The 20,393-nt window shown below is 59.5% G+C and overlaps 1 protein-coding gene across 8 annotated transcripts in view; it reads right to left on the reverse strand.

Annotated features, from left to right (window-relative positions):
• Positions 1–4,345: 4,345 nt before the first annotated feature.
• The window catches only part of ADGRB2 (adhesion G protein-coupled receptor B2), a 36,495-nt gene continuing 20,447 nt past the window's right edge, over positions 4,346–20,393 (reverse strand). The window contains exons 5-30 of one of the 8 annotated variants that reach the window (XR_005718922.1): positions 20,030–20,194; positions 19,266–19,430; positions 19,016–19,183; positions 18,840–18,941; positions 18,558–18,664; positions 17,589–17,783; positions 17,343–17,411; positions 17,157–17,265; positions 16,499–16,829; positions 16,013–16,118; positions 15,781–15,824; positions 15,388–15,514; positions 14,822–14,925; positions 14,608–14,710; positions 13,848–13,998; positions 13,567–13,636; positions 13,102–13,168; positions 12,860–12,945; positions 12,457–12,555; positions 10,233–10,404; positions 9,796–9,891; positions 9,407–9,442; positions 8,119–8,738; positions 5,754–5,789; positions 5,406–5,501; positions 4,346–4,835 (exon numbers count right to left, since the gene is read on the reverse strand). Coding sequence is in view for 5 of the 8 variants with exons in the window: in XM_040227986.1 (XP_040083920.1) it covers positions 4,650–4,835; positions 5,406–5,504; positions 5,754–5,789; positions 8,119–8,738; positions 9,407–9,446; positions 9,796–9,891; positions 10,233–10,404; positions 12,457–12,555; positions 12,860–12,945; positions 13,102–13,168; positions 13,567–13,636; positions 13,848–13,998; positions 14,608–14,710; positions 14,822–14,925; positions 15,388–15,514; positions 15,781–15,824; positions 16,013–16,118; positions 16,499–16,829; positions 17,157–17,265; positions 17,343–17,411; positions 17,589–17,783; positions 18,558–18,664; positions 18,840–18,941; positions 19,016–19,183; positions 19,266–19,430; positions 20,030–20,194 (3,617 nt within the window). In the remaining 3 variants the exon portion in view is untranslated. Of the gene's footprint in view, positions 4,836–5,405; positions 5,505–5,753; positions 5,790–8,118; positions 8,739–9,406; positions 9,447–9,795; positions 9,892–10,232; positions 10,405–12,456; positions 12,556–12,859; positions 12,946–13,101; positions 13,169–13,566; positions 13,637–13,847; positions 13,999–14,607; positions 14,711–14,821; positions 14,926–15,387; positions 15,515–15,780; positions 15,825–16,012; positions 16,119–16,498; positions 16,830–17,156; positions 17,266–17,342; positions 17,412–17,588; positions 17,784–18,557; positions 18,665–18,839; positions 18,942–19,015; positions 19,184–19,265; positions 19,431–20,029; positions 20,195–20,393 lie in introns of all 8 variants that reach the window. The other 7 variants (XR_005718921.1, XM_040227987.1, XM_040227986.1 and 4 more) reach the window with 7 other exon arrangements.

A 20,393-nucleotide genomic window follows, 5' to 3' on the forward strand; every position in this document is an offset into this window, starting at 1 on the left:
TTATTCTGTCTACAGCTGTGCTGTCTAATATGATAGCCACTGACCACATGTGGCTACTGAGTCCCCAATTCTGAATTGAGATGTACTGTACATGTAATGCACACACTTTCAGAGAATTAGGTATGGAAAAAAAATGTAAAGTAGCTCATCAGTAATTTTCTATATTGATTATGTGTTTTTGAAATAATAACATTCTTGATATAGTGGGCTAGATTATTTAAATGAATGTCACTAATTTTTACTTTTAAAATAATAGCTCCTAGAAAGCTTTAAATCACATATGTAGCTTGCATTAGGCTCAGACAGATTAAGAATCTGCCTGCAATGTGGGAGACTGAGGTTTGATCACTGAGTCAGGAAGATCCCCTGGAGAAGAGATTGGCTACCCACTCCAGTATTCTTGCCAGGAGAATTCTATGGACAGAGGAGCCCGGCGGGCTACAGTCCATGGGGTTGCAAAGAGTCGGACACGACTGAGCGACTTTGAGAGTGAGAGAGAGTTTGCGTTATATTTTTGTTGGACATTCCCGGGGTATGATCTTATGAAAGTGGGGATGGTCTGCTCACCCATGACCTTGCCACAGTCTAAAAGGCAAGGAAAGGCTGCAGGTGAGCTTGGGTGAGCTGCTCAGGCTGTTGTCTCCTTATTGCCTGGGAGGGCGGCAAGTCTCTTTCAGCACCCTGGACAGCATCTAGGCTTGCTTCCCACCTGGGGTCCTAAGAGCACTGAGGCCCAGGAAAGAATAAGGGGAGGGAGGAATGGATACCACCTGCAAAACTCTCCCTGGGAATAATTTCAAGCCATGTTCTGGATACAGGAAGGCTGGGTAAGGATGATCAGTATCCCCATTTTGCAGATGAGAAAACCATTGTTTAGAGAGATTTGTGCATTCCATCTCTCTCAGGGTTTCCTTGGTGATTTAGTAAAGAATCTGCCTGCAGTGTGGGAGACCTGGGTTTGATCCTTGGGTCAGGAAGATCTCCTGGAGAAGGGAATGGCTACCACAGCAGTATTCTTGCCTGGAGAATCCCAGAGACAGAGGAACCTGGCAGGCTACAGTCCATGGGACGCAGAGTGGGACAGGACTGAGTGACTAACCTGTTCACTTTCTGGTCTCCCAGTAAAGAGCCATAGTTCACATGGAGCCCTCAGCTGAGTGCACAACGCAAACCACTTGACACAGATGACAGCCAGTGACAGTGCAAGAGTGGCAATGTGTGCCAGGGCTGTGGGAGCCCAGTGAGTGCTGAGGGCTGCAGTGGGGAGTTCAGGGGCAGCTTCACAGAGGGGGCCGGATCTGGGAGGCTAAAGGGAAAGTTGCCAATGGGAAGTTCCAGGCAGAAGAAATGGCCTGTGCAAAGGCACAGAGGTGAGAGAGATGGGTCAGGCAGGAGAGGTAGGCAACAACCACATCACCAAAGGCCTTGCATTCTAGGCTAATTCCAGGGTTGATGGAAGGCTTCTTAGTAGGGACGGCAGTGGCCTGGCCAGATCGGCATTTTGGAAAGATCACACTAGAGCTAGGTAGTGACTGGAGGCAGAAGGAATAAGGAAGACAGAAAAATCAAAGACAGGACAGGGGACATCCCTGGAGGTCCAGTGGTTAAGACTTCACCTTTCAATGTAGGGGCTGCAGGTTTGATCCCTGGTCAGGGAGTTAAGATCCTACATGCCTAGGGGCCAAAAACTAAAACATAAAACAGAAGCAATGGTGTAACAAAAATTCAACAAAGACTAAAAAATAAGAAAAAGAAAGACACAACGGTTATTAGATATTAGTCCAAATGAAAGGGCAATCAGGACTATAGATAAGGAAACCCAAGTCAGACAGGGCCCGGCACCCTGTCTGAGGAGACACAGTGCGTCAGTGCCTGGGGAGTGGGGACTCAGGAGCAGAGAGGAGCACAGCCCTCCACACAGGAAAGCTCTGCCCTGACCGTGGACGAGGTGAGTTTCAGAGGCCTCCAGGAGCCTCTGCTGCAGCTCTGCTGTTGGAGCAGAATCAATCAGGTGAATATTAACCCTCCTCCTCAAACCAGATACAAAGCAAGAAACTAAGAAACTGCAAGGGGGGTGGGCAGGGGTGAATGCACCTTGTATCTCAGCTGGAGAGATCCTAGTGGAGCCAGTGGAGCTCAGGGAAGGAGGAAGGCAGGAACAATGGAAAGGCACCCAGAGGATTTTAGGTGATGCATCAGAGAAAGCCTAGCCCAGTCATGAGGGGTGGGGTCTGCTGGCACAAGGTCAGAGACAGGGGGCTTTGTTTGTGTGAGCCTTTAAATCCCCTTCTGGGAAGAGCTCAGACGGTAAAGAATCTGCCTGCAATGCAGGAGACCTGGGTTCAATCCCTGGGTTGGGAAGATCCCCTGGAGGAGGGCATGGCAACCCACTCCAGTATTCTTGCCTGGAGAATCCCATGGACAGAGAAACCTGGTGGGCTACAGTCCATGGGGTTGCAGAGTCAGACACGACTGAGTGACTAAACACGACTGAGTGACTAAGCACAACTGGGACTAGGGCTCCCTTTTCTAGAGACCTACGCCCCTCCCCCTCCCCTGAGGCTCTCAAGGGGGCTGCCAATCACAGTGCCCCACCCCCTGCCTGGGGCCAATCAGAGTCCTGCCTTGGGGGGTTTCTGATTGGAATTCAAGAGAAAGTTTCTTTCCCTCTGGGGGCAGAGTTGAGTGATTTGAGCTGGGAGAAGGAAGCCTGGGGGCCCAGGGGAGTGAGGGAGTTTGCCCTAAAGAACGGCATTGACACAGAGAGCAGCTGGAAGGGATGGCAGCTCTGGCCACACCCTGACCCTGGCTCTCATCGCCCAAGGCAAACCACCCACCCCTGCCCCCAATGCTGCAACTTCAGCCAAAGTCTCCTTCTGCCCAAACTGGCTGGTGCCAGGGCTCTTCTTCCAACCACAAGTTCCAATATAGCCGCTTACAAGCCATGGGGGGTTTGGCCCCTCTCTGAGCCTTGATTTCCTTGTCTGTAAAATGGGGGAATCACAATATCCACCTTGAAGACTCAAGTGAGGTGGTACCTGAAAGAACGCTTTGCGCCCAGAAGTGCTGGCGCTGCCGGAGGGGAGGGAAGCCCAGCTGCTGAGCGATCATCTGGGGGGAGGTGGTCCGCTCTCTCCTCTGACTGGGCCCACAGGTGGCAGGGTTCAGAGAAGCCTGGGGGAGCCTGTACCATCATGACCCCCAGGCCTCCAGCCACTCCGGGAGGCCATTATCTGTGGCACCCACGCCCACCCCAGGAGCCAGTCCCTTCTTCCTTCTCCCTGATTCAGTCCCCTGCCACCTAATCCCTCCTTCTGATATGTCCACCCCAGAGATGGTCAGCTCCCCCAGGGGCTGCGCCTGTGTCTCAGAGGCGCCCATGCTGTTAACTGAGCAGAAGATGTACCTGTGGCCTCTGCCCAGGCTGCTTAACCACAGAAGAGCCAGAGCAACACATCTCCACACTGATCCTATCCGGTCACTTCTAGATTCCTGGGAACTGAGCAGCGTCCACTCACTCAGGCCTGTAAAGACTATGCCCCAGAAATTGCCCTCTGGCACTGAGCCGGCCTGGCCACTCCTCCCCACATCCACCTGAGCCCTGGAACCTGAGGCTCCCCCAGCAACCAGCTTCCTGACGTTTCCTGCAACCATGAAGGTTAGGTCCCCACAAGTTGAGCTCAAGCTTCCAGTCCTACTAGGAGAGTGTTGATAAAGATGCAGTCCCAGCCCTGCCTCTGACTGTGGCCCTGAGCAAGTCATTTCCCACCTCTGGCTTCATTTTCTTATCCACAAAATGGGCTGCCTAAAACCTTCCTGCAAAGTTGTGGTGAAGGGTCCAGACCGAGGGCGTGGAGCTCCTAACATGGAGCACAGCAGGAGACCAAGTATCTGGGACAACAGCTAATAAACAGCTAATGTGCCAGGCACTTACTAAGCTCTTTGTATCTGTTACATTGTTTCATTCTCATAACAACCCTATGAGGTAGCTACTGTCACCATCCCCATTTCACAGATGAGGAAACTGAGGTCACTAAGCTCTTCCTGGCCTCTGGGTCTCAGTGAAAGGCAGCCATGCCCCTCACAGCCACTGAGGAAGTCTGGCTTCAAGGGGCCCCACCCTACACTCCCAATCTGCTTACCCTATACCCCAACAGGGGAAGGGATGTGTCACCCAGAGAGTCAGGGGCAAAGATGGGGTCATAGCCCAGGCCACCCCTCTTCCAGCTGGACCCCATCACAATATGTCAAGACCAAGAGAGGTGAATCACAGAGATAGAGGAACAAAGCTGGGGGTCCCAGGGCTGGGCCTTCTCCTGGGGAAGCAAGCAGCTCAGAAGCAAAATCCACAGAGTGAAGTTTATTCCCAACAAAGTTCCCCTCCCCCCTCCCCAGCCCGGGACAGGGACAGACAGGCTGGGGGTGAAGATGGGGCTCCAGGAGCTGAGGGGCCTCTGAGAAACAGGGAAGGGCCCCGGCCCCCCGGCCACACCATGCCTGGCTCCCCCAGCCTGGCCGAGTCCACTGTGCCTCCCTGCCCAGCCCTCGGGAGAGGGGAGGGGGCGCTGGCTCCTGGGTAGTTCCAAAGTGGAGTGTGAAAATAGAGAGATATATAATATTTATACGCAGTGGGCAGTCCGGCGTGGCACTCACACCTCTGTCTGGAAGTCGCCATCCGGTGGTTCTGTGGGTTCCCAGGCTGCTGCCCGGTGCAGGGCCAGCCGCTCTCGGGGTTTGGGGGGCAGCGAGCCCAGCGTCATAGACTTGAAGGTGCTCCAGCTCTGATGTCGCCGCTGTTGGGATAAGCCGGGACGCTCCCCTGGACTGGGCTTCTCCTGTGGGCGGAGCAAAAAGGGCCAGTGGAGATGGGCCAATACCCTCTCACCCATTGTACAGAAGAACCAACTGAGGAGGCCGAAGGAGAGGGCCGGTGATGTCTCACGTTACCACCAATCAAGTGAGGTTCAAATCCAGACCCACCAGCTCCGGAGCTGGGTTCCTGACCCATGTGCTCAGAGCGGGCCCCTGAGACCATGTCTCCTGTCTGCCCATCCTCCTCAAGATCCTGGGGGAGCCCCCACCGATACCCGCCACCTCCCGAAAAACCCCAGACTGTTGCTTATGCCACAGGCAGGCCCTTGGTGAGGCAGGCTGAGGCTGGGGAGGAGGGCAGGAAGAAAATGAGTGCCCCGTGGGCCACCTCACCCCTACTCAATCCGGGGTACTTATGCTGGACACTCTCCATTTGGCTGCCCCAGCCAGGGACACACACACACACACACACACACCCCGCCGGCTTCTCCCTCTGCAACAGGGGACCATGGCTCAGGGTCTGACCGCAGGAGCCACTGTGTCCGGGCGGGCCCCCAGCTCTGGGCAGGGGCAGCCACGGGAGGAGCTCTCACCTTGGCTGTGGACTGGCTGCGGTAGCGGTCGAAAGTGTGGAACTTCTGGTTGAGCTCGTGGTAGAGTTCTGAGTGCCGTTTCCGAGTGTGCATCACCTTCTGGGAGCCACAGGGCGTCAGCAGAGGTGCTCCCCGCGGGGTACTCAGTGCCTGGGTCCCCACATCCCTGCCTGCTGCTGGCCCCGCTCTGGGACAAGGCCTGGTTTGGTCTTGGGCAGCAGAGGGCCTGTCACGGGCTCAGGCTGTGCACTGGCGCTTGGATTAATTTTAGGAGGGGACCCTCTATGGCCAGACAACCCCCCATCCCCCCCTCACACAATTCAAACACACGTGTACTGGAGCACTTACCTCAAAGTCCAGGTCTGAATACCGTAACTTCTTTCGCTGAGAAGGAGCAACCAGGAGGCAGTGAAGGAGAAGAGAACTTTTTAACCAAGTGCAGGGGCTTTAGAGACAGGAAGTCTGCTCCCTCGGGGTCTGTCCCCCTGCCTAGGCCCAGGAGTTAGGAATCCTTTAAAGGGCAGCCCTTGAGGTTGTGGAAATGGGGTGGAGGCATGAGAGATGAGGCACTGAAATGCAATCCCACCCCAAGGGGTACACACGGATGGGCACACGTGTAGACGTGCACCTACACAGCGGCCAGATGCCACAGGGCAGACTCCCAACGAGGCAGGGACGGGGATCCCCACCCCGGACCGCGGGGCAGACCCTCCCTCCTCTGTGCCCCGGAGGCAGGCCCTGCCCTAGCCCATCTCGCCCATCCTCTCTGACACCAACAGGCTCCCCTCTCCCTGGAAGCCTCCACCCTGCTGGAGATACAGGACTTAGCATCACAGAAGCCTTCCATCGATTGCACTTTGTCCCCTTTTCCTGCCAAATGGCCCCGCCTCCCTCCCTCTCTCCCAGCTCTCACTTGCCCAAGACCACCTTCAAGCCCCAGTGGCCTATGCCACATCCAGTGCCGCTCAAGAAGTCTTCAGCATCTCAGAACATCCGCATGGGAGCACTCATGAGACCAAGACCAACCTTCCCAGGTTGTACGAGGGAAACAGGTCCAGGGAGAAGGGACTTGCCCACAAGTCCTCAAGGATGTGGCTAAAATCACCATTTGGATTTCCCCAGTCCCAGGCCTGCACACACTCACCACCACTGGGGTTGGTTTACACCCTCTCCTGGTCCTTCCCCCTCCCTGCCTACTCTTTCTCAGCCACCCACCCTGACTTCTCCAACTCCAGGCCCCCATACTCTGCCCTGGACTCTCCCCGGGCCTTCTCCCCGGTCCATGTGCATGGACACGCACATGCGTGTCCTCCCCATTTCTGGCCACACTGCATTTTCAGAGGCCGTGGGACTCCTTCTCCTTGCTCCCTGATGTCCACAGACACCGTGCACACAGCTGCGCCCAACGGAATAAACTCTAACTTCCCCCGCCCCAAACGCACTCCTCTGCCCCCGCCCCATCGCAGTTGCCCACACCAGAATTCTGGACGTCATTCCTGACCCCTTAAGACTCTGCCACATTTATAGCTACCTCCCACACAAGGAGCCCAGCGCTGGCCCCTCCTCAGGGACCCAAGCATGGGCAGGTGTCCACAGAACAAAACCTGCCGTGATGCTGAGCACTCCCCTCCCCATTGCCCGTGTCGAGAGTTTTCTGTCTTTGTGACGCCTTCCTGTTTCTGCCATCTGTGGCAGGAGCAGGCACCAAATGTTCAAGAAACATTTTGGGAGGAAAAACTAAACTTGCAAACCTTCTAGCTGCTAACTTAGTTTTCTCCGTAGGGAGGATGGGAAGCCGGTTTCTGGGGCCCAAACATGAGCAGCCAACAGTGCCCAAGTGGTGACGCCTGCCCCTTCTCTCATTCACACCTTCCTCATCCTGCCAATGAACGTTCTAGAATGTTCTAGAGTTCTACAGTGGGTCACTATCAACTGTTTGTTGCCAGTGATTCCCTGCAGGGAGTGGGCCTGAGGGAGACAGACAGAAGGCAGGGAAAGAGAGGGGCTTCTGTTTTCTCGGGGTGGGGGGGGGGGGTAAGAGGGAGGCAATTACCATAGGCCTGTGGGCAGTGCCTGAGGCTGATCTCAGGAATGGTAACAGTAGCACTCCTCAATTATCTAGCACTTTCTACCTGCTCCACACAGAGATAAATGTTTTATATCTGTCAATTAGTCCTCGCAACAACTCTACCAAGAGACTGCTACGTTATCCCCACTTTACAAATGAGGAGACTGAGGCTCAGAGAGATTAGGGCGAAGAGAAATTACGTAAGTCTCAGGGAGGGAGACTGGGCCCCAGATCTCATTGCTGATCTAGCAGCACTCAGATCTCAACTCAGGGACTTGGAGGCCCAGGCTCTCAGCTCCTAGATACGGCTTCCCTAGCCATTAGGCCCCAGGCCTGAGCCACGGGCCCCTTTAAGGAGGGCCCACCCTGACCGGTTCACCCCAAAACAGGCACGCAAGCAAATGTGAGCACCTTCGAGAAGGGCACCCTCAGCGTGTGGAGACCACGCCCATCTGAGGAGCTCAGAGGAGCCAGGATCCCCTTGGAGCCACCATGGGCATCAACGGAGGAGAAACCCACAGCACGCACACTTCCTGGGACTTTGTATGGGGAGGCTGCCAGCTGTCCCTTCCCGGCTGCTGCCAAAGTCACGGGCGCCCTGGGGCAGGCCTCCGACCCCCAACCCCAGGCCCAGCAGCTCCTCACCTCCAGGGAGCCCAGCTTCATGGTGGAGCCAGGCACAGTTCGGGGCATGGTCCGGCTGCGCTCCCCCGGCTCCGGCACCTGGCGGGCGCTGGGTGTTGGCGGTGGCGGTTGGAAGGTCATCCCGTAGGGGTTCTGTAGAGACCCATAGGCAGGGCCCAGCCCCAGGCCCGAGTGTTCCACAGACAGGAAGCTGGGGTAGGCTTCGGTGTGGCCCAGGGACTTGGAGGCCCGCCGGGGGGTGCCCTCAGGCCGGGCCCGCGGGGGATCCTCACCACCTCCGCCCCCGCCGCCAGGCTGCAGACTCAGAGTCCTCCGGGGCAGCACCATGTAGTCCCCCTCGGAGCCCGGCTCGGCCGGCCGCAGCCACGTGAGGTCCAGCTGCCGCAGGCCACCCTCTCCACACATGTACACGGGGTTGGCCTCCTGGGGGGGCGGTGGCTCCCCCAGCCCTGGCGAGGCTGCCATGGGCACCAGGATGTTGCCAGGCAGTGGTGAGAAGCTGAGGCTGCCCTCGGGGCCCACGAGGCAGGACTTGGGCTCCTCATCCTCGTCCAGAGACAAGCGGGACAGCGTGCCCGTGATGGTGGATGGGTTGCAAGTGTTGACCTCCTTGAACAGCACTGGGGGCAGGAGCAGAGGGAAGTCAGTCTGGGGGAGCACGAGCCCCCAGGTGTCCCCTTGCCCAGGCTGGGCAGCTACCAAGGCCCTGAGTTTGGATGGTGGGGGCAACTGAGTCCCGGAGTGACGGCTGGGTGGCAAACACGGGGGTTAAGACAGTGACTATTCCCGAGGTCCACAGCCAGGCAGAGCAAGGAACGAAGCCAAAGCCCCCGCCCCCATGGTGCCCAGGTGCAGGTCCTGACCTCTGACCCCACAGCCCCAAGGCTGTCCAAAGGGCCTTGTTCCTCCCTGCTCCCTGGGCAGCTCCGCCCTAGGTGACAGAACTTGGAGATTCTGATAAGAATCATGAAAATGACACAATAATGTAACAGCCACTTTGTGCTGAGCACCCTGCTAGGCATTTCGTGTCCCCTAATTGATTTAAGGCTTCTATCCACCTTAGGAGAACAGATTTCTCTCCTTTATAAGTGAGGCTCCAGGAGTAAGCTGTCCACGCAAAGTCATACAGTGGGTAGTATTCACAGCCTTGACTCCAGCTCAGGGCTGCCTGACTCAAAAGCTGGGCCCCACAGCCGGAATCCATCGGAGCATCCCACAATAGGGCTGGGGGACCCCCTGTTCATCCCCATCTCTGGGGCCATTCTTAGCGCTGCCCTGGCACACTCACCAGTCTGACAAGCCAGATCCACATCTTTTTCAAAGTCTGACTATAGGCAGAGAGGGAGAGAGCAGACAGGCAGAGAGAGGATCCATGTATCAGGGTGGGAGGGAACTCAGGCCCCTCCCTACCCAGCCAGAGGGTCTGCCCGTGGCACATTGCCCAACAGAGCAGAGGGGCCCCCCCGGTGTGGTCTCCTCCAGCCCCACCCAAGAGGGGGGGATGTCTGAAGAGAGGACTTGCCCAAGGCCACTCAGCTGTCAGCGGCTAAGCCAGAATCAAACCTGATCTCTGTTCCCAGAAAGATGAGGACAGAGAAGAGGGAAGGGGAAGGTGAAGGGTCTAGGGCAGGGGCCACTCAGAACCGATCTGTGTCCTGCCCGGGCCTCCTCACTCACCAGGATCTGCAGCTGCCCATTCTTACACGAGTCGGGGGAGTCTTCACTCTCATCAGCCCGGCACACGCCCATCTGGCACTTCACCACGTCCTGGACCTGGGGACAGCAGGTGTCTGCTGGGCCTGAGGCCATCACAGGGCCCCTTGGCTACGGCGAGCTGTGCCTTCCACCCTAGGCACCCAGATGGGCGTGGAAGGAAAGCGGTGTATCCAGCCTAGGGGGGGTGGGTAGAAGGAGCCCCAGGGGGGCCACGGCTGCCCAAGGTTATCAGCTCCCACACCAAGAGCTGCCCAAATGGGGGCCTGGTCGGGGCCTTAATCCTCCCCAGCTGTGCTCGTCTGCACCATGGGGAGCGGCAGGGGAGCGGCAGGGGAGCGGCAAGGGCCCGGCATGGTCGCGGGCAGGGGTGGACAGGGCCCGGGAAAGGCCCAGCCCACCTCTCGGCGCAGGAAGCAGTGGACGGCCGTGATGACAAAGCCCTGTGCAGAGTTGAAGACCGCGAACAGGGCCTGGAAGAGGACGGAGCGGCGGTCTGTCATGGCCAGGACGGCAGACATCCAGGTGAGCGCCAGCAGGGGCAGCACCACGCAAGAGCTCCAGAGCGAGGCCCTGAGGACGAGGCAGACGGGCCGTCGGGGACCCTCCCGGGGGCCAGGCTGGACTGAGCCTGGGCCTGCACTCAGCCTGGGGCCCTTGAGCTGCCCGAGACTGGCGGGGCCCCCAACGATACGACCCCAGTCACGTCCCCAGGCAGAGAGGGGCTGAGCAGCTGGGGGCAGAGAAACGGAACAAAGACAAAGAGCAGAAAACTGGGGGACCAGGAAGGAGGAAGGGACAAGACACACTGACATAGGGGATGGAGCCGGAGGCAGCGTCAGGGGCAGACGGAGAAACTGGAGAGGACCAGTGGGAAGAGGAGGAGGGAGACAGATACAGATGCTGTGAGTTTCAGCCCCAATCTGCACAAAATCACAGGCCTGGGCCGCATCCCCAGAGACTCTGGGAGGGGAGGAGAGGGAGAGGGACAAAGCGAGACAGACACGGTGAGAGCAGGGGTGAGATGGGCAGAGACACACTGGAAGATTAAACGGGCGGAGAGGACGGAGGACATCACAGAGCACAAATATTCAGGGGAGATGAGGGGGCCAGGGTGGCAGAGGCTCCTCCGCCTCAGTTTCCCAAGGAGGAGGTGCCAGGCTCTAGGGTGCCTGCTCAGAGCTGGGCAGAAAGACCATAGCTGGCAAGGGTGAAGGGGGTGGGGTGGGGGGCAGGATGGGGAGGGCGGGGGTCAGGGCCAAACCCACATGTCCCCAGCCTCCTTGACAAATGAGGGCAGAGAAAAAAGGCAGAGGGTCCCTGGCGTCTGGGCACCAGTGTCAGCCTGCCCCCACCAGCAATAGTTGATGAGGGCACAGTGGGGGCAGTCTTGCCCTCCATGCCACCCTGCCCACTCTGCCTCATGAACACTGGGGTGGGAGAGGCAGGCAGGAGTGGGCATGGCTCTGGACAAGGCAGAAACATGGGCAGGGAGCCAAAACCTGTCCTAGGAAGAATGGTCCAGGGTTGTTCACCCTGGCAGGGAGCGGGCACAGTGGCCTCCACAACCCCCGGGGGGCAGAGCCAAGGCTAAAGAGAGGGCTTAATCACAGCCATGAGAGCTGCCATTGATTAACCACCAATGCTCTGCCAGGCCCTACACCGAGTACTTTACGTACATGAGTCACACTGCGACCAAAACACCTCTAAGAAACAGGCACGGGGATTATTATCCCAATTTACAGATGAGAAAACTGGAGTGTGCCCAGCTGGGCAGAGACAGAGCCAGAGCCAGCATGCAAACTCAGCTTGGCTGCCTCTGAAGCCCAGGCTTTTGACTTAGTTCTGAGAGACTGGATCAGAGAAGCAGATGGCAGCCCAAGTGAGAGGGAGCTTTCTACTACATGAGCTCCTGGAGATGGTCCCTGCCACCTCCACAGGCAGTGAGCTCCCTGACCCTGGAGGTGAGCAAGCCAGAGCTGGGCCCCCACTGGTCAAGGGAGGGTTAGCTGCCTCTCTGGCCTCCGTGGAAGGTTGGGCCTGAAGCCCTTGTGTGCTCATTCATTCATTCTACTCGTGTGGCTGGGATTTTAAGGGTCTCAGCTGCCAGGGGACATCTCAGCCTAACAATTCCCTACCTCCAAGCTTCTCTGTCCTCCACCTGATTGTGAGATTCAATGCCTCTGAAATTCTAAGTCTCAGATTCTATGACAGATGATAAGACTCTCTGATTCACTCATTCGAACATTCTTAGCTTCTGATTGTCTTATTCTAAGATTCTATCATTCTAATTCTAAGGTTCTTTGGTCTCAAAAATTCTGAGAGCCGAAGATTCTATGAGCCTCTGTAGGTTGGGGGTGTAAGGAGGAGGGTGTGGCTGTGCCTGAATAAAATGTAAGCCGGGGGTGGGGGACAGGGGCGGGGAGCAACGTGGGGGGGGGCACAGGACTCCAGCATATTCTGGAAGGCACAGACATTCATTCCCTGTGCCCTTTGCTATCACCCTTGAGAGTGGGAGGAGCTGGCAGGGCACTGGGCTGAATCCCTCCTCCCCCCCCACCACGAGCACTGCCCCCCACTCTTTTGCCCCCGCCCACCCCCCTTTCCCACGGGGGCACAACTAACATGGCGTTCCTGGCCGAGGCTGAGCTGAGCAGGGGGCTGGGGACCGCTCCACACGCTGAGCAGGGGAGGAGCAGGCTGGCCCAGGGGCACCGCTCCGACCTCGGGGGCGGCACAGACATGGGAGAAGGAGGGGAGACACACAGGAAATGGGAGGAGACGGGGCGGTGTGAGCCCCAGTGGGGTGGGAGGGGGAGGGCAGATGAGAGAGAGAGAGGTGGGTTAGGGTGAGCGAGGGGCTGCAGCTGAGCACACCAGGTGCCCACCTTGCCTGCACCCTTGATGCCCCAAGGCCAGGGAGCGCCAGTTGCATCATCAAGCCCTGAGTCTCCAAGGGTGGCTGCGGCCCACCCTGCCTACAGCACTGCCCACGAGGCCGTGGCACAGACAACCCCCCTCCCCTTACCCGGCCCTCTGCTTCTTGGACTTGTCTGAGATGCCATCGCGAGCCATGAGCTTGTTGAAGACGATGATTCCGATGAGCATATTCACCTGGGGGCCCGGTGGAGTGGGAGTAGGGGAAGACAGGATCACCAGATGCCCTCCTGGCAGGGACACCCCCAGGTGGAGGAGGCGGACACCCCCAGGTGGAGGAAGCAGACCCCCTGGGGCCACACGCCCGTCCCGAGACGCTGCAGGGGCACATACCAGGACAATGACAGCTGCTGGGCCCACGAAGGCATAGAGCAGGCCACCCTCCAGAGAGAGCCAGCAGCTGGGGAAGGGGGAAAGGGGGCGTCAGATGATACCCAGGGAGGCTTGCCGCCACCCTCAAACGCCATCCCTCAGGGCTCCCTGAGCTGCCAGGTCACATCACACATGGGGCTAGGACCCAGACGGGGTGAGAGTGAGCCACTGGCTCTCACAGAGCCTCGGTCACCCCTCTAACAAAGGCTCTGGGGCTACCGCGGGGGTCAAACAAGGCTGATCCCTGAGTAAACGGTTCTGAGATCATCCAATCCCGGCCTTTTATAGTCAGGGAAACTGAGGCTCAGACATGGGACAACAGGCCCGAAGGCCCACAGCAGGCATGGGCCAGGATCGCAGTCTAAGAAGTCTGGAACCCTATCAGGCTCATGGACCCCCACTGCCCACCCTGGGAGGCCCACGTACTAGCTGGATGTACCGTATCCTTTCGTGCGGGTAAAGCCGACAGACACGGCCACCACCAGAGCAGGCAGACCTGGGAGAGCGAGGGAGCCAGAGTGAGACGGCCGCCCGTCCTCAGAGTCCTTGATCCTCCCAGACCCCCAGCCCAGCTGACCCCTGTGCCCAGAGAGCAGGGCCGGGGCCACGTCTGGCGCCAGAGAGCAGACCAGGGGCCAAAGCTGAAGCTCTCCAGCTGCCCTTGCCCCCGAGGCCCAGGGACAGGGTCCAGCACGGGCCCTGCTCACCCCAGCCCAGGCAGAGGAAGCGCTTGCGGACGAGGCGGGTGCGCATCCGCCCGATGACAGCCAGGTAGGACTGCCAGGCCTCGGTGAGCACCCAGCAGAAGGACGACAGGAAGAAGAAGTGCAGGAAGGCGGCGGTCATGGTGCACACGCCCTGAGGGGAGACCAAAGGCAAGGAGTGGCCCTGAGCAGCCGCCAGGCTGGGAGGCGCTGGGCTTCCCACGTCCGCTGCTGCTGGGCGCTGCCACAGCCGCCCCCTGAGCTGTACCCCCCACAGAGCCCTGCCAGGCACCCCCGTCTTCCTGCACCCACACACAGCACGACACGGGCCCAGTGACACGCACACGGTGCTCGGCATCTGGGGGCGGGTGGGTGGGTGGCAGGCGGGCTGCCCATGCACAGACGGGGCTGCCAGGGAGGGGGACAAACAGGACGGCCTGCGACGTCACGGCCGGGCGGGCAAGGGGTGCAAGAGGCTTCACTTGGGCTCCCTCATGCCCGCAGGCACTTCCAACACACGTGCACACACTCGCTCAGCTCACCTCCACGTTTGCAGATGTACACAGACATCTCTCCCTGGAACACACACACCCCCCTCTCCAACGCCCGCATGGATGCTCACACACACCAGCTCCCACTCACACTCTCACACAACCCCCGCTTGAGAGTCTACACACTTCAGTTTCATACACACGCACATGTGTGTGCCGTCCCCCCTTCACCCCACTCTCGCACCCCGGCACCCCTGTGAGCCTGCACCTGCCTTGCTCAGCACCCGCGACTGGCCCACAAGGATCAGGATGTTGGATGCCAGGATGGACAGGCAGAAGTTCAGCAAGATGATGGAGCGTTCGGATTTTATGAACCTGGGGGTGGCATGGGGGGACACAGTGGGCACAGAAAAGCTAGCTGCCCTGCCCAACGTGGGGTGGCCGGACATCGCCTTCCCCACCCCTACCCACCACCATCCCACCTACCTCCAGAAGGCGGCGTAGATGGCAAGCAGGGTGAGCAGTGCCATGCAGGATACAGCACAGCCGATCACCAGGGGGACCGAGGGGGACCCCGCCAGCTCCAGGGTCTAGGGTAGAGGGGCAGACAGTCCGATGGGTCACGGGGTGGGGGGCAGCTGCAGGGGTGCCCTCCCCCTCCCCCGCTTCCTGTCTAGGACAGACTGGCACCTCCATCTGGGTCATGCGTACACACAGAGGGGGCTCACTGCTGCCTTCACACGTGCACGGAGCAGACCCAGTCACATACGTTCACGCGTATTTATGTCGCCCACACTCTTCCGCTCACAACCAGATGCACACGTGTGTGTACATGCAGGCAAATCACCCACTGCCACACACCCCCAGGCGTGTGTCATCGTTGCGGGCACCATCCCAGGGGCACAGACTTCCTTGTGCCCTCCCACAAATATACCTACTCAGATGCCACGTGGGATCACCCAGGTCCCCCCCCCCAACCAACCACCACAGATGGCCCCTGGCACCCAGGAGCCTCTTCTCCTGTCCAGCCCAGGCACTTCCCTCCCACTCACCAGGTCCTTGGGCGGCTGGGCCAGCACGGCAAAGGTGGACAGGCGCTGGCACTGGCAGCGGGTGTGGGCTGCCTGCGTCTCCAGCGTCTGGCAGCTCTCGGTGTCCCAGTCCCCTGAGCTGGCGTCTCTTGGGTCCAGGGAGAGGGGGAATGAGCCCCAGGCTGGCTCGGCAGTCCCACCCCCAGTGCCGGCCACTGCCCAAGAAGAGGTGAGACCCAGGGCAAGGCCACATTCAAGAGGCAGGCAGCCGGAGCCCCGGGGTCTGCCCTTGATCCCTTAGGCCAAGGATGGTGCCCAGGAACCTGCCCCCTAGCCTTCCAGGTGGGACATCCACACCCAAGGGGGAACAGTGCGGCTGCAGCCTTCCCCACACTGAGCCCTTGCCCAACTCACGCTCTGGAGTAGTCCCAGCTGGCACAATGGGGATCCGTAGTGCCCTGGGGAGCAGAAGAGCTGAGTCCAGCATGGAGTAGGCGCTCACCACCCAGACCACCACCCACCCTGCCATGGCAGGGCCCCACCGGTCAGAGGTTCACCGTCAGGGGGACACCACCTCCCCATCAGACAGGCCCTTGGCTGCCCTTGCTGCATTACCCCAGGGTCCCCTGCCCAGGCGCCTACTCACATTGATGATGTAGGAGAGCTCCACTGTGATGAGGGGCTCCGCTAGTGGCTGGGTGGGAGGCCTCACGGTCACTGTCATCACCCTGGATGTGACGGCCAGAGGGGGCCTGGGGGACAGATGCTGAGGTCAGCTCCTGCCAGCAGGCACCCACACCTAGCTGGGAACCTGGAAGGTGCTTTGGACCAAAGGCAGGAGGCTACCATGGGGCCAAGGCTAGAGGAAGGCCTAGGGTTCAGCGGGGCCAAGGACTTTGAGTGAGGTCTAGAACCCAGTCCAACACCACCTAGACCCCTCTGCAGCCTCTGGGAGCTGCAATGGACATCTCTGAGAAGGACCTGTGTCCAGAGCCTGGCAAAAGGTCCAAGAGGCTGCAGGAGGCTCCGGACGGATCTCTCTGTGGCCAGCGTAGGCTCAGCCCTCCTGCCTCACCTGGGCCTGCCAGGATCTACAGCAGCCCCATCCACGTCCCTCCTCCCAGGGACTCACCTGGGTGGTGGCAGGATGAGGCCCAGGGTGCGGTAGAGCACAGCACCAATCACAAAGTAGGAGGAGGAATCCTCGGGGTCTGCCGGGAGGAGGCGCTGGTGGGAGTGGCCGGGACCAGGGGGCACGGTTCCTGGGCCTCTCCCTCTGCCCAGGTTGCCCGCTGCCCCAGATGCGGCCGGCTTCCCTGGGGAAGAGAGGCTGAGCACCTCCTTGGGTAGGAAGAGGCGGTCCTCTGAATACCGCACCCAGTCCTTCATGCCCCGGCGGCCCCGCATGGGGAACGTGATGTCGCTGGAAACAGCGGAGACAGGCTCTCGCTGAATGCTGATCACTGCCATTGACCGAGAGAGATAAGAGACAGAGAGAACCGTCACGGGGAAGAGACAGACGCAGGGGAGACAGAGCAGGAATGCAGATGGAGACGTCAAGGTTGGTACAGACACAGAGGTGGGGCGGACACACAGAGAAACAACAAAGAAATGGGGGAATGGGAAGAAAACACGGAGAGACAGATGTAATTAAGGAGTTAAATGAGGGAAGACAGGACCTGGAGAACAGGAGAGGAAAATAGGAAGAACCCTCGGAAACCATCCCCTCCCCTATGGCGTCCTGCATTTGGCCCCATCCAGCAGCCCCTCCCCGGCCTGCCTCTTTGTACCCAGGTTATCTGTGACAATCAGAGAGCTCTGGAAGGCCTTGAGAGCATCGCCCACCAGGTGAATGAAGTCTTCCACGACCCGGAGCAGGTGCACAGAGCCTGGGGACACCTGGGGACAGAAAGGGTGTGAGGGGTCGAGGTAGGAGTGAGCCACAGGGCAAGAAGCCTGGCAGCCCAGCCCCTCACCTGCTGAGCATCATCCCACTTGTCTTTGTTCTCTGCATCTATCATGAAGCTCACCACCTGGAAGAAGCGCTGGGGAGAGAGCAGTGGGGGTCGGGAGGTCATGACCCCAGGGACAGTAGCTTCCCCGCCACAGCCACACCTGCAACACCGCCTGCAAACTCAGCCATAGAGGCTTGGCCTCCTCCACTTCAAAAGAGGGCTTCTGAACCTTCAGCCCCACTTCCTCTTGACAGAGCAGAGTGGTACCTGCACGTCATCAGCTGAGGGCACGTAGGTGGCTCTCTTGAAGGTGTCAGTGACGTTCCTCAGAATGTCCACGGAGAAAAGCAGGTCCCCGCTGTAGTAGGAGCGCCGGGCCAGGAGCTCCTGCAGGCTGCGCACCACCTGAGACATGCCCTCGCCCGCCAGCATGCGCTGCCCCTTGGCCAGGTGCTCCCGAAGCTGCAGGTGACAGGGGGACCACTGTAACAGAAGCGTCAGGAGCTGGGACCAGCCCCTGGCCCGTCCCGCTGCAGTTCAGCCACCACGCGCATCCAGAGGGAGAAGGTCAGATAGAGACGCTCAAAGGGACTGCGGGGAGAGAGAATCTCAGAAAGAGACATACAGAGAGAGAATCCCTAAAGACACTTTAAAAAAAAAAAAGACTGAAACAGAAGTAGCAAGAGAAGGAAGGAGCTCAGATGCACATGGAAAAGATGATAAACACAGTCCAGGGACCTCCCCAGTGGAAAGGAGTCCACCCATGCTGAAGTGTGCTGTGCTCTCTCCCTCTCAAACACAAGTTCCAAGCACAAACACAATACCAGCTCCAGTCAGATAAGTACACACAGGCCAGGCTCGCGAACACCATGTTTACCCGACGGGGAGCCCTGGGTTGGGCACTGGGGACATAAAATAATCTCAACTTTGTTCCTGTCTTCAAGCAGCTCACAGACTCACAGGACCCAGACACTGTGCTGAGCACTCAACACCTAATGGCGGAGAAGCTCAGGGGCCTGTAGGTGCCGAGAGGTAGGCCCCAGGGCTAAGGGAAGAGAGTCCGGCACTGAGGGACGAATAGGAGCTTGCCAGACAAGGAGAGGTAGAGCTGGGCAGAAGTGGGCACGCATCTATAGCCTAAGGCACATGGGCATGAGCAAGAATCAAGCTCCCTCCTCCCGCCACCAGAGTCTGGGACAGACCCTATGTTGCCCCAGCCCAGCAGGGTGCACTCACTGATAGATACAGGTAGCGGTACTCATGGGAGATGCAGCGGGCAAAGCTGGGCAGCCCCCAGTAGGCCACACCCTGGGCACTGAGGAGACAGCGGCGGCTGGCAGACCCTGCAGGGGAACAGGACAGAGGGCTGGATGTGGAGGCTCAGCTTTCACCCACTTCACTCCACACCTCAGGATGGAGGCTCAGAGAGGCCGGAGGCTTGGAAGGGAACAGCAGGGATGGCGGGTGTCGGCGGAGGGGGGCGTGGGGGGCCTGCAGGGAGAGCCACCTGCCCCTGACCTGAGGCGTTGGGGGGGCACTTGTTGTAGATGATCTCGCCAGCAGCCGCCTTCTTCCACGTCATCAGCATCACGTACTCGTCCCTGCACATCTCATGGAAGGCTGTGGGTACAGCGGCGGGGCTCAGCCAGGCCCAGGCACTTGCCCCCCAAGCCCCAGGGCCCGGTGGGCAATACCTGGACACCTCTTCTCACTGCAGGGCTTCACCTCCTCGCCGGTGCCCTCGCAGGGGTAACCCTGAGCACCTGTGGCCTGGCACATGCGGAAACGACGCTGCCAGCCCGTGTCACATGTCTTGGAACACAGGCTCCACGCATTCCACGGCCCCCACTTGCCATCTGTGGCTGCAGAGACGGGGGGCGTGAGTGGCCCCAGGCGCCCCCTGGTCCAGGGCTGCCACCTGCTGCCTCTGCACCGCACACTCACCCGGGCACTCAAGGTTGCCGCACTCCCGGGTGTCAGTGAGGGCCCCGGCACACGTGGCCCAGGCTGGGCCTGCCACGCTGCACTTCCGGCTGCGCTGCTGGGTCCCGTTGGCACAAGACGTGGAACATGGGCCCCAGGGACCCCATTCTAGCCACTGGCCTTCCACTGCATGGGGAGACACAAGCAGGGGTGGCTGTTGAGCAAGAGGTGTGGGGATGGGTGGGGGCAAAGCCCTGCAGGGAGATGGTATTCAGATTTGAACGAGGCCAGACCCACTGGAAAGGGGTGGATGAAGGGGGGCTAGAGGGAGCTGGTGGTGCCTGGGCCTGGGCCTGCCTGCCACCAGCTCCAGGAATACAGGACCCTCTCCACTCAGCACTGAGGCACGCACACTCTCTTCTGGCTAGGGAAATTGGCCCTGGGCCACCACCTTCTGATCTTTGCCCACATATAAGCCCAGCTTTGGGTCCTCTCAGAGCCCAGCTAGCCATGAGCTCCAAACTGCTGTGAACAAGGCATAGCTCAGGGGAAGGGGCATGGGCAAGCAGCCCCCTCGGATGGGGGTCCCTGGGGCGCCAACTCCAAGTACTTGCTGGGCCAGGTCACTTCCCACACTGGCAGGTAGACTTTGCCGGTCTCCCCATGCTTGGTCAAAGTTCCTGGGGTCCCCCAGGGGCAGGGTACTGGACCTGACTTCCTCCCCTTTCCCGACCCCCCACCCTGGCTGGGCAATGCCCGCCTGGAAGCCCACGGGTGCTACTGACCCGGGCAGGCGGCCATACTGCAGAGCTTAGTCTGCAGCTCGGGACCCTCGCAGGCCTTGCCGCCGTGCTGGGGGGGCACGCAGGTCCGCATCCGGCTCCGGGACCCCCGCCCGCAGCTGCGGGAGCACAGGCTCCAGGACCCCCACTCCTCCCACACGCCGTGCACTGCAAGGAAGCATGTGGCCGGTGGCTGGGCGGCACCTTGGCCCCGCCCACTGCCATCCGCCCACCAATCAGGAGCTCCGGCGGCTCTGCCCCCGCTCCTCATTGGCTCTGTCCTGGGCCCCAGGACACCGCCCTTTGAGGGTGATCGTAGAAAACACAGACTTCTAGTCCCAACTCACACAGGCCACACTGCCTGTGG

Source organism: Oryx dammah, unplaced genomic scaffold (assembly GCF_014754425.2).
Source record: "Oryx dammah isolate SB20612 unplaced genomic scaffold, SCBI_Odam_1.1 HiC_scaffold_27, whole genome shotgun sequence".
In the NCBI taxonomy this organism is placed as follows: domain Eukaryota; kingdom Metazoa; phylum Chordata; class Mammalia; order Artiodactyla; family Bovidae; genus Oryx; species Oryx dammah.